The following is a 12510-nucleotide window of genomic DNA, read 5'->3' on the forward strand; positions in this document are numbered from 1 at the left end:
TAACATAGTCATATTAGCTAGGAAATAGCGTATCAGGATGAATGTCAATGGGATTATACATGCACTACCGACAGCTAGAAAGGGCATGTCGTCTGCAAATCTCTGCTTCCAATGTTTCGCGTTCACGTGCCGCTCGTTGTGTACTGCCAGGGAAGTCTCTGACCGACTCTTTCGCTGGAAAAACGATGACAGTAGAGATTACAGTCAGCGTTTTCCAACGCAGATGGATAGATGCGCGTGGCATATGTAGTGAAAGAACTTTTTTTGTGAATATGATGAGCTAAGTTTGGGACGAAGCTTGACTGTCTTTGACCATGAATTCGGAAGCTATGACACTCCATATCATTTGATGTCCTGATACTCAGCACTGCTCTTCCAATTCTTCGGGTATCCCCTTGCAATGCGCCACTCCTCCGCCTTAGTTCTCAGCCGCTCATATGCACTCTCTCGCCATCCACCATCACCATCTTCCTGGAAACTGAACGTAATTCCAAAAGGCCAATACAGCATGTTTTCAACGCGAGCTCCATCCTTGGACCCCAACAGACCGATAGCGATGTCGAAAATCTGCGGTCGTTTGCCAGTAGTGTAGAAGACCACCGCAGAACACGTGTCGCAGAAGTGGCGATAGACATCGGGCGAGGAGTTGTAGTACTTCAGCGTACCCACAGCGGGATCCTTTGCGTCGATGAGTTCGTTGAGGGCGTACATGTCTTTCGGGAAATCTTTGCTACTATCCTTTGCGAATGTGATGTACTTTGTCTCTGCGTACGTCCAGTTAAAGACGTCACTCCCACTTTGTAATCTGCAGCTGTTGCATCCACAGAAGCCGGCTTTGAGCTTCCTACTGACAGGTTCAACGTTGGAGGAAAGCTTATCTTCGGCCATGTGCTTGTAATCGCCACGCTGGAGGACCAGATCTACCCCGCCACATTTGCAGCGTATTGGTACACTTTCTTCCTCTTTCGCTTTGAGTTCCGGAAGAGTGGACGACTGTGGCCAGTCTGCAGGTAACTCCTTCGCTCCAGGGCCACGACCGGCTACCACACTTTCATAACGCTTCAGATCCTCCCCTTCACTATTCAGAGCACAGAGCCAAGGACTTGCACCACCATCCTCCGTGTCGGCCACGAAACCCTGCCCACCGAACTTGATCAACTGGCGACCTCCGATGTCCACGTTACCGAGCGCACCAGTGACCACTCCCAGATTCCTGGCCGGATCTTTGAAGGCACAGAAGATCGGGCTTGAGCAGGTAGGGCAGAATAAGATGTCGAAGCGCTCCCAGCAGCTGAATGTCCGAAGGCTGGAAATGTCGACGTTGGCGCGAGGCTCAGGCCATGATGTGAGCGATGTGTGGAGCGAGCCGCACAGGTGCCGACAGGTCGTGCAATGGCACACATGCCCTGGTAAGGGAAGAGCGGATGCAGGAAAGGTTGTACTGTAGTTGTGAGCGCCACAGAGACATGATGCCGTTAGAGTTACGGTCTCGGTGGAAGAAGACATCGTAGATCTCGAAATTGGAAACGATTCTGCAATCGTTGCAGGACACTCTGGAGATGATCCTGCTAGTTATAGGATATCCAAAGTCACTATCAGGATGGGTCTCCTTACTTGCTACGTTGCATGTGCTACGCCGCAAGCATGACGATGCCAAAGTGTGACCACATGCCGGCGCATGTCGAAGGGCGTGGCGTCGGATTGGTCAGCGTACATATGTGGGGCTCGCATTTTCGCGTCGTACCTCGCATTCAGGCTTGGGTGCACAACGAGTTGCTGTTAGCGGCTTGGTTAATATTGAGACGAATCCTGCCGTCGGCTGTATAACTTGAAGGATTTTTAAATCTTGACCACCCGCATGACGTCGAACAGGCCGGTCTTCTGCTTATCGGACATGCCTGCTTTCAGAAGACCAGTTGCATGTTCGCCCTCTCGGCCCCGCTGGTTGCTCACGAGCCTTGTGTCGCCTCGCTTAAACTCACATGTCCGGCCTGTCATACCCGAGATCCACATCTTCACATTGCGAAAATGAGGGCCATGTAGCAGATTGGTCCCGTATGCAGATGCCCAAGGCGCATCTACGTGCCAGGAGTCCAAACAACCAGGTAGATCTGGCGCGAAGGACGTGACAACGACTATTTGTCGCTCATCTTTTGACGCTCCGGAACATGTCAGTGCTAACGCGCCACTCGGTGATGCATTGGGGCTGTTGACTGCATCTAAGAGCCACCTCAAGTCCCTTTTATGCTCCGAGTTGTGCTTGACGACGTCCCACATCTCTATACCGGTATCCCTGTTGAATTCGGGCATCTTTCGCAGCACAGCAGGTGCGTCCGAATCCGGTATGTTACTCCACAGCGTGCAGCCAAGCAGCGTAATGTTCGTGCCCGGCACGTCGCTTGTCGTCTCGTATAGTATCTCCAATTTCCCCTTCAGAGAAGGCTCTCTCTCCATCTTGTGCGCCAACTGTAAGCCGTCCATCCAGCTAATGCCGTGGAACTCCAGCGGACCGAGAACTAGAAATACCTTCTCATGAAGACCACACCGTCGAATCAGAAACCACAGATACAGCTCGTAGTCTATAAGCCTGCCAATGTTTCCAGCAAGTATCAAGAAGGGCGCCGCGACGGGTACGTGGAACGCGAGGTATTGTGATTCGTAGTCTAGGTTGAGATCTGATAGGACCTGGAAGGAGGTCTTCGGGTTCGAGAACAGGCTAGACAGGCGTCGCAGTTTGCTCGGTAGCATCTTCGCGGGGGCGGTTGTATAGCAAACTAGAATTAGAAAAGGTGCGAACGAGCGTTGGGATGCACTTGACGACTCAAGCGCTGGTAAGGAGACTGAGGGGGTTGTGTGGACTAGAGACAAGCTAACAAGATCAACAACACGCATGAATGAAGCGACGGAGAGCCTGAGATACGAGAGAAAGAGCTCGTCTTGTTGTAAGGGCTGAGCGCGGCTGCGCCATGAGAACCGATCGCGGTCCGCAGCATTGCGGCGCCTGTGTTACTTTCCAACACCGTCGGTATCAAAGACGAGCAAAGTTGCGACTGTGCCCATCCTTTCAACCCTTTCGATCTTTGCGGAGATTTGCTATTGGGCGCAGCGCGACTGTGCGGCGTTTTGGTGTTGGAAGTTGGTGGCTGTGAAGAGAGATGGCTCTCTAGTAGGGATGGAATTAGATCCCGTCTAGGCCGAGTCCGGATGGCGCGATTTCGGCCCGGCCCCACGTCATCTCCTTCATCCCCTTCTGACCCAGCAGCGCCAGCTTTCGCGACGGCGACGACGGCGACGACGGCGGCCTCTACAACCCTCAATGCGTTACAGTCGTCCTGCTGGTGTGCGCGCATCATTTGTGTTCACCCGGACTTCTTCGGCAGCCCACAGCGCGCGGATCTGCCTTCTCAGCCTCAACCTCCGAGGTCCACTGGCGGATGACGGGCTTTCCTTCGTGCCATGAGCAGTCCACACCGCGACGACCGCAGCTGCAAAATGGAGGAACACACAAGCTGAGGTCCTCCATTTGGACAATGTGACCTTTTTATTGCGTCGTTCCTCAACGTATGCGCCAGCACACGCCGACTCCATCGAACCTCGCGACCGATCACGTCGAGTGTTATCCATTGCTTGGAGTAGCCCAGTACCGTCACAAGTACCGGCTTATCAGCATCCCATGCCCTCGGCTGGTCATTCTGTACAACCGCATGCGATATATGCGTAGGAAGAGGTTCATGATCTCGGCTTTCATCACGCATGATGAACGATCGGCATTACATCTCTGGCAGGAGGCACAGCAAACCACGTGTTTAGTATGCTAAACAAGACGCACATGCAAAGACAGCCTCTTGCATTGCCATCGAACCATGGCTCGGTACGAAGAAGAGGCCGTTGGGTACTGTGTGTTATCCGGCTAAATGTTACTCGCCTGGCGGCGGCGCCCTGGCCTGCAGCTTACCGGTTCACTGCAGTTGTCTGCCACACGCATCACTACCTAGTCGCTCTAAAATCCGTTCTCGCTCGACGCCTCTTCTCATCCTACTCTGTAGTGCCGTTCGCGGTGCGTCGAATACGATCGCCAGTGGTCCCGAGAGCATATGCCCAGATCTACTTTGATTGTGAGGCTGAAGTACTAATGTATCTCCGTTCCACCATCGACGGGTTGATATTACGGTCGCAGGATCTACAGCCTGCAACCTGGGACCGACACACTGGCAGCTTCTAAGAATAGTCGTATTACCTGAAGGCCATTCAACTGTTCCCTATACGAGCTCGGTATATTGCCTGCGTCTGGACTTGCCGGTCCTTTCGGCCGCCGTCTAATATCCCGCGTGTTCATTGTTATTGACAGAAGCACGAAAGCTGTTCCCAAGCAAGAGCGAACTGTGATCTACACAACATAACAGTATACCGAAGCTGATGATCTTTGATACTGTGTAATTGATACGTGTTTCACAGAAGTATCCGCAAGAATCAGTATCAGTCTCAGCCCCTGCGTCGCCTAACTACTACACGACATGATTCCAGCTCTGCGTTCAGCTGTACGTGCAATATACTTCACGTATTACGGCAGCATTCCAAACCAATCTTCGCCTCCCGTGTTCGCGTACCCGGTAGCCAGGCACGTCTTTCTCACCACCTTGCTCGGTCTTAACCAATCATCTAGCCTCCGATCTTACCTCTTGGCTGTCAGCTCCTTCCTTTCTGGCATCTCGGCCTTCCAGATGGTCTTTCGACTTTACACCCGGATATGATACGATGAAGACGGGGTCAGAAGCTTTTGATCAGCGAGGTGAATGCCATATGGTATGACAGTATATGCAGGGTGAACAGCGGCCGTATCCATCTGCATCCTAATACCGGCATTCTGGACGGTCAGTGGCAATTATGTCTCAATCTAAAGTATCGCTGAAGCGAGATGTACTCCTCAGGGTTACTCAAAGGAAGTCTATAAGAGTCTGAATCCACGCACGATCGTTTCACTCATATCAAGTTGTCCACTTTATCACCCCATAATTGTTGCATCATCATCATCAAGCAAGATGAAAGCCTTCTCTTACTTCAGCTATGCTCTCCTGGCATGCATGCCCCTCACGGAAGCTCACCCAGGGATGGGCGATACCATGGCAGAGATGCGCTATCTCGCTGCGCGTGAAAAGCGACAAGCATCAAAAGAGCTCATCGGCGACCTGAAGACACTCGCAGACTCCAAGCTCACTGCCATCGGCAAAGACATCAAAGCGATCATCCTCGACCAGAAGTCTGCGGAGTCTGCTACCATTGATAACTCCATTCCTGCTGGCAACATCGGCAGTGCCGCCTGCAAAGCCGACATGTGCTGTCATTGGAAGTGGCTCGCGTATGAGATGACGGCCAAGTTCAACGGTACTTCCGGTCGTTGCAGCAAGTTTGCTCGACAAGCTGTTCGTCTGGGCTTCCATGACGCAGGCGTATGGTCCAAGAGCAGCAGTTATGGCGGTGCAGACGGCAGTATTCTCCTCAGCGACGAGATGTCGCGTACAGATAACAACGGCCTGTCTGCAATTGCCGACCAAACGAAGAAGTGGTACACCAAATACAACCAGTACGGAATGAGCATGGCGGACATCATTCAATTTGGTGCCAACGTTGCCACTGTTGTATGTCCACTTGGACCCAGGGTCAGAACGTTCATTGGGCGTAAGGACAATAGCAAAGCTGGGCCTACTGGTCTTCTCCCTGGAGAAAAGGACTCCGCGGATAAGCTCATCAAGCTTTTCCAAGACAAGACCATCGACGCACACGATCTAGTCGCGTTGGTCGGAGCGCACACTACATCGCAGCAACACTTCGTCGACACTAGCCGCGATGGCGACCCACAAGACTCTACGCCCGGTGTCTGGGACATGGCCTTCTACCCACAGACGACAAACCCTAACACACCTGTTCGTATCATCAAGTTCCAAAGTGACATTAACTTGAGCAAGGACTCGAGGACGAGCGCTTCTTGGGCGCAGTTTAGCGTTCGAGGTACTGCTCAGCCTCAATGGAATGCGGTATGACTCGCCAAATACCCGAGAAAAGGACCTAGCTAACATATTGATGCAGGACTACGCTAAAGCCTACACACGTTTGTCTCTTCTTGGCGTCAACAACATCAACGATCTCAAAGAATGCACGAAAGTTCTACCGGCAGAGCGCCCTACATTTGTCAGTGAAGACCAGGTTTTGCTGGATAGGTGGCTCGCAGGCGAATTTGATCAGCTCAACAATTTGGTGGACGACGCTATCCAGCTGACTGGCGTGATCTCGTCAAAGGACAAGAAGGCTTGAGTATACTTGAGTGTTCAACTCCGTCAATAGCGACTTCTATAGTCGATGTAGTGTAGTAAATGCATGCCCTTACTTCTTTCATGTCTGTCTCTTATATGTATCCTTAGTCCCTGATTCGTCAAATTTTCCACGTTCACTGATGAAACTTTCCGTGAGTTTAAATGAGCCGCGCAGTCACCGCGTAAAGCTCGCCTATCAAAGACTAGCCGGCACACGCACACACTCACAGGCCATCGCGTTTCTTGCAAACAGACTTTTGACCTTTCCGTACCTTACTATCGAGTCATCATCATCTCTTTCCTCGATACCATTACCCAAATCATCTCCATTCTCGAAACCGATACCCACGTCAAGCTCATATAATGACATGCCTCCAATGCCTCAAGGACGCTCTCTTTCCCGATGGCCTCCCACCCTTCCTCGTCTGCAAGATCTTCGCGGACATCATCAACACACACAACATGGACCTCGAACCGAACAACATCTGCCACGCAGATCTCAGCGCAACCAACATCCTCCTATCACCTACGATGGAGCAGGAGTTGCCACAAGTACAGATTGTGCACCTCGAGGATGTTGCTGTGTGGGACGAGCAAGCCGTTGTCAAGCAGATCATGAATCTGCTTCAATATGTCACAAACGGCGAAGCACGCATCCCAGACGAATTCCGCACCACCAAGAAGGGCGACAAGCTCAAGGATAGTAAGGGAAGGAGTTTGAGGGATGGAGACAGATTGTACTCGTTCGTTGCGGGTTACGACCCACAGGGACAACTGTCGTGGAAAGACCTCAAGAGGAGGTGGAGGAATCTGGCGGATTGCTCGGCGAAGGAGCTATACGACAAGGGGAGGTCGGCGGATGTCAGGGAGGCGCTTTGGAATGGGGTGGTTGGGGATGAGGAGTAGGGGGAGGCGGTGGAGGACGGCGACATAGACGTCATTGTTGACGGAAGTCTGTAGATTCGTGGTGGCTGCAGAAGACATTGGCATGTATAGATAGGAATGAAAGTATGAAACCCGAGCGCGGTATACCTCAAGCCTGCCAACGACGTTAGGGAGCTGATGAATCATGTGGGCTGGTGTGCCGCAAGGTCATTACCACGACGCAGTTGTATGATCGTGAGGACTACAACGTGTTTGTGGTAGCCGCAGATGACACCTTAAGCATACAAGTTTGCTCTGTGTAGATTGATATAAACCCCATCCTCGCCTGTTGTAGCATTGTATTGTACCCAGCTACCTCACCAATGGCTTCGCATTCACGTACAGATTCAGATCGCGTTCGCGAGATCACCATTCCGCAGAGCGCAAAAGAGGAATTCATTGCTCTCAGACATCTTGGATCAGGTCAAGAAGGCTATGTCGTTCTCGCTGTACATCGTTCTAGTCCGAAAACTCTGGCGTCATGCGTAGGTCTCAAATTCAATTCAGGCGAGAAGGTTACATCGATCAGGAAAAGCTTACTCGAGAAGCTCAAAGGAATGGAAGGCGATAGAGATCATCTAATCGCCGCTGTACATGGCTACCCGGACATGGATAGTCCCAACTGGCATGCTCTTGAATACATACCTGGACACAGCATCCAAGACCTGCTGAGAAACCACAAGATCTACAAAGTACACGGGCTACCGCCTTGTGTCATCTTCCACGTCTTTGCTGAACTCGTACGCGTCCAAAGGCACCTCAAAGAGCACGGGTACTGCCATATCGATCTGAAGGAAGGCGGCAACGTCATGCTAAGCAACAAAGATGACGACGTCTTCCCGACCGTAACACTCATCGACTTTGGGGGCATTTGGCCTTACAATCGACCCAAGGAGTTTGAGCACACCCTTTACTTAGCCAGGAAAATGTGGAAGGGAAACACGGAGATTGCTGAACACTGGCGACTAGAGCAGTTCGAAGAAGATCGGAAGCAAGCCAACGATCAGTGCAAAATGATCCATGATCGAGCAGCAGGCGAGATCAAAGAGACAGACTCACTAGAAGACCTTTGGAAGGAATGTGGGAAAAGCTTCGAGGAGCTAAAGCAGAGCTTGACAGATAAGTCGGCACTCAAGGAGTTACGAGAAGCACTAGACGATAAGAAGATCACGGAACAAGATGTCGTGGAGGGCGAAGAGTTGCCTCTGGAAGAGGTTTGGGATGTGGGCATTGGAATGGAGTACATACCCAGGTAAACACGTGGAAGACGTCTTCAAAGGGTGGCGACTGAGACTCATCGGAGTTCATCTGATCCCCATATGTTGTAGCGTTGGAATAGACCAACACTCGTTACCAACTTCTGTACACCTGCTCCATGCACGACAGATCTGCAACAGCTGGATGCGCCCGATTAACTGCCGACTAGTATGTGAAGAAACAACACGAGCAGATTTTCAGACTCGGCGTCATTCCCCGATACAGGATGTTTATCGTAAGACATTACGACGCACATACTCGCCGGAACCTTTCCTGCCGAGTATTCATATACTAGTTCTGAGCCGGCGGGCTACGCGACGTTCGATAGAGCGTGATTTCGGCTCTTACCGAGCTTCTGCGAGACTGTGCGGCTCATCGGCTCGAGTTCTCCCTCGGCCCCAGAATCATGCCTTGTGGATTAATGGCGTTCTCGTCATCGGTGATGTCGAATGTCGAGTACCTATGAGTCTGAGAAGTATAATTTGCACGATCGTCTCGTGTACGACCGGTATCGTGGGTGTGCAACACGAAGGCATTTGTTCCTTGGACAGCCGTCGTTCGCGGGCACCTCCGTTGTTCGCCGCGAGTACTCGATCCGCTTACAAGATGCCGCCGATGTCACCTTGCCGAGGATCTTCGAGTACCACACAGATCCGGAGGCTCAGAGGCTATTGTTGTGATTCGTTCCGCTCCGGTCGCGAGATCCAGGGTTGCCGTTAGCTGTAGCAGCCGCTCCTAGCCTCTGTGCCACGGCGATGCGCGTAGACGGAGAAGGCGCCACGCTGTATTGGGAGATGTCAGACGTGTCTGGCGAAATGCTGTTGACTATGCATGCCTGTCGTAGGCGCTCGCGAAGTCCCGTCACCGCTGCTAGGGATGTCGTCGGCCCCGGGTTTTCTTTTGCCCTGCGGAGGTTTCCCAATCTGCGACTGGCGAACAGATCGTCTCTACCCTGATGACGCGCATCTGATGAAGCTGAGGAAGGTCGTATGGATAAGACGCAGCTTTGGGGGTGCCTCCTGCAGCTCTGTGAGGGCGGTGGTGGTGTTGCTGGGCTGCTCGGGGAAGGCACCTCCAGCGCACGGACCGAATGAAGTTGGTTGCTTCAATTCTCGGCCCCTTCCTCAAGCCCACAGACTACCCCAACCCAATCACCCCACCACATTGAGGCTATAGTCTCGGACTGGCTTCTGGTGATGACACATTCCTCCTCTTACGGCAGAGCAGCTCCGCTCGCCCCTAACGTGCCGCCGTAGCATAGGACACGACCGAGAGCTTGACCGAAGCCGCCGAATCCACGCCATGAACCGCCCCGTCCACCATCGCGAGAGAGACCAACAAGATACCGAAGAGGCCCTCGAGCTCGTCGAGCTTCCCTCGGATGGCCTTGCGCTGTCGACGTGCGTTGTCCGGCGACGATGGCGCGGCTCCTTGATCCTCCGCCGGTGAGCATCCTGCGGCTCCTACCCCGCCTCACTCGCGGCCTCCTACACGACGATTAGCATACCTGTCTAAAGTTAGAACGCATACCGGGCGCTGGAAACTTTGGGCACAGTGCATCGGACTGGGAGAATTCGGCAAACAATCGATTGCCGCTTGCTACATCCACCGTGCAGCCGGGCTTCCCACGAAGCATTGTGAGCCGCTAGGCTCGCACACCCATCACCTTGTCTCCGCCACGATACTGCAACGTCCACCTACCTCCGGGTCAGCACAGAGTCAATCGTGTCTCTCAACGGTCTCTTACCTTCCTCCCCATCTCGTATCGCCACCGCTTCAACCTCCATCCTATATCTTACAATCTCTCTTCGCCTCCCACCCAGTTCGGCTACCTAAGTTGCGTCAGCTTGTCCTCACACAATATGGACACGGAATACATACGCGTATGTGAACCAGGATGGAAAGAGGTTAGTGGCGTGCGTCCCGGCCTGTGTGGTTGAGTTGACAGACGGCGGCAGCTGGCCGACGCACATGGTGGTGCGACTGCTCTCCGGTCCATCTCCGAAGAGATGCTTGACAAGGGAGTACGGAGGCAGGTTCAAACTCCCGCAAAACAAGTGTTCGGCAGTCCGACCAGCGGCATGTCTTGCTCCGAAATCTGCTTGGAACAGACGACGGTGTCCTATGCAACGTCATTGCTGACATGCAATCCTCAGACACCATCTTCTTGCTACAGGCTCACGGCTTCGAGGCCGACGTCTCCTTCTCTGTGCCTCTTCGATATCCACCGCTTGCGGTCGAATTGAAAGCCGGGAGATAGGTGATAGATCGTTCGATTTCGTGCCTCTCCTACCTCGTCCGTCTCTTCGTTGTCCACACCCCCCATTTCCACTGCAGGCGACACGTAGCCGTTCTAGATCTGTCAAGCATCGTCGCACAATGCAAAAGTCAAGCTTCTGCGCGCTTCAGTCTAGGAGATACGGGCCTATGCATCTCTTTGGTAGTGTTGAGTGGTGTGGGTGGCATCGAGAAGTTCAGGGGACGAGAGGGTTCTGCCCGTAGTAGGTCGATGTGTTTTAAATGAGCTCCACGACAACGGTTTGCTGGATCCATCATGGCTCGCTTTCCGCACCCGATTTCGCTCCTCTTCAACCCCGGAGTCTGCGAGATATTGTCGCTATCGCGTTGTAGAAATGCGGACAAGGACGCATTCCACGACGAGAAACCTCAACGAAGTACGAACCGTACCCCAGGCGATCGTCGACTCTAGCTGCCCGGACTAATAATCGGCGCTTCCGGTGACCCAGTCGACGACTATGATCCAAGTCAATCGAGCTCCAACATGCTCTCTGGGAAGGCGTGGCACAGACGTGTACCGGCTTTCAGATTGGGTTTTCGCAGCCTTGCGAATACCGATCGACAACGAGTTAAGCGTAGATGCCCCAGGTTTGATGATGTCGCCCTAATATCCCCGGTTGGCATCTTGGAGGCCACTCGCATCGCCATGTATGAAGTTCCTGCCGCAGAGGCATTTGGAGCTCGTGAGTATTGCGTGCAGTGCACAGAGCGTAGAGCGTCTCGCCGTCGCCAACGAGGTAGCAGACATGGTAATGTGGCCTGGCTGTGAACGAGATTCCTGCAAGTCTCGAGTGATACGACAGCGAATATACCGAACTACTCTTGTGACGAGTTGGTCGTGCTACTGGCGCGTTGACTTGTAGTCGAACAATATGTGCCAGGTACCATATGATGGTGCCCTAGCAGACGATAGCGATGACTGGTGCCAGATCACCCAAGATGGCCATGGCGCGGTAGCCTGTACCTGAGGAGGCTTTGAGAAGCCGCACGTCAGCGACGTCATACCCTGTCTTGAGATAGCGAAGACATCTCTGCACACTGCCCGATGATGCCAGGGCATCTGGTCATTGCATCGAGCTGGGGGCTGTAAGTATTGCTCCTTGGTTCCTTTTTGTTTTCGTCCGCGGCGCTCGCCGCGACGGATGAAGACGGCAGGCCCCACCAGGGCAACTTCCGACATTGCCACATGCGCGTCAAACCTCCTTCCATCTCCTTCTCAACGATCCTCATCTTCTTGAACATCCATGACCATCAGTCACATCTTCCCATCTCTTTTCTTTGTTCCTGTCTAGTCTTCGGTATGCCTCCGGTACTTTTGCTTCTCAGATCTTTTGCCAGATGGTCCATTCATCGTCATTTCATCTCGCGTCTCGCAGACTATCAGGCAAACAACCGCTGTCCCTTTCTCCGACATGAAAGACCCGGATTGCGGTTCGAGAAGAGCAAGGAGTTGGGAGCGGTTTGGTCGCAGGGCGCGATGAGCGTTCAGAGAAAGTCCCATCCCGGATGCAGACTGCGGCAGATTTGACCAGTCGCCGACACTGTGCCGCCTCAGGCCCGTCTTCGCAGCCAGTTGCGCTGCTGCAAGGAGCCTAGAGCAGGACTAATCCCATGGCCGCCATTACGGCACCGCATTCAAGCTTGGCCAGGTGTGTATCGTACCCCGTCTGGTCGCCGTCTTATTGTCTTGTCCCCGTCTGACACGGCAATGAGATGAGGCGTC

At 53.0% G+C, this 12510-nt stretch overlaps 5 protein-coding genes across 5 annotated transcripts; 3 read left to right on the plus strand and 2 right to left on the minus strand.

Annotated features, from left to right (window-relative positions):
• Positions 1–342: 342 nt before the first annotated feature.
• On the minus strand, positions 343–1468 carry J4E79_004755 (uncharacterized protein; the record flags this gene model as incomplete). Its single annotated transcript, XM_049353637.1, has 2 exons — positions 343–1306; positions 1443–1468. The coding sequence occupies 2 exons, from the start codon at positions 1466–1468 to the stop codon at positions 343–345; spliced, it is 990 nt and encodes a 329-aa protein (XP_049212085.1).
• Positions 1469–1839: 371 nt separating this feature from the next.
• J4E79_004756 (uncharacterized protein) lies at positions 1840–2748 on the minus strand (the record flags this gene model as incomplete). The annotated part of the gene is made up of 1 exon (XM_049353638.1): positions 1840–2748. One exon carries the CDS (start codon positions 2746–2748, stop codon positions 1840–1842), a length of 909 nt encoding a protein of 302 aa, XP_049212086.1.
• Positions 2749–5039: 2291 nt separating this feature from the next.
• Positions 5040–6309, plus strand: J4E79_004757 (uncharacterized protein; the record flags this gene model as incomplete). The annotated part of the gene is made up of 2 exons (XM_049353639.1): positions 5040–6032; positions 6085–6309. 2 exons carry the CDS (start codon positions 5040–5042, stop codon positions 6307–6309), a joined length of 1218 nt encoding a protein of 405 aa, XP_049212087.1.
• Positions 6310–6671: 362 nt separating this feature from the next.
• J4E79_004758 (uncharacterized protein) lies at positions 6672–7214 on the plus strand (the record flags this gene model as incomplete). Its single annotated transcript, XM_049353640.1, has 1 exon — positions 6672–7214. One exon carries the CDS (start codon positions 6672–6674, stop codon positions 7212–7214), a length of 543 nt encoding a protein of 180 aa, XP_049212088.1.
• Positions 7215–7555: 341 nt separating this feature from the next.
• On the plus strand, positions 7556–8488 carry J4E79_004759 (uncharacterized protein; the record flags this gene model as incomplete). The annotated part of the gene is made up of 1 exon (XM_049353641.1): positions 7556–8488. One exon carries the CDS (start codon positions 7556–7558, stop codon positions 8486–8488), a length of 933 nt encoding a protein of 310 aa, XP_049212089.1.
• Between the last annotated feature and the right edge of the window lie 4022 nt (positions 8489–12510).

The sequence above is a fragment of the Alternaria viburni genome (assembly GCF_023758015.1).
Source record: "Alternaria viburni strain BMP 2772 chromosome Unknown scaffold_8, whole genome shotgun sequence".
Classification (NCBI taxonomy): domain Eukaryota; kingdom Fungi; phylum Ascomycota; class Dothideomycetes; order Pleosporales; family Pleosporaceae; genus Alternaria; species Alternaria viburni.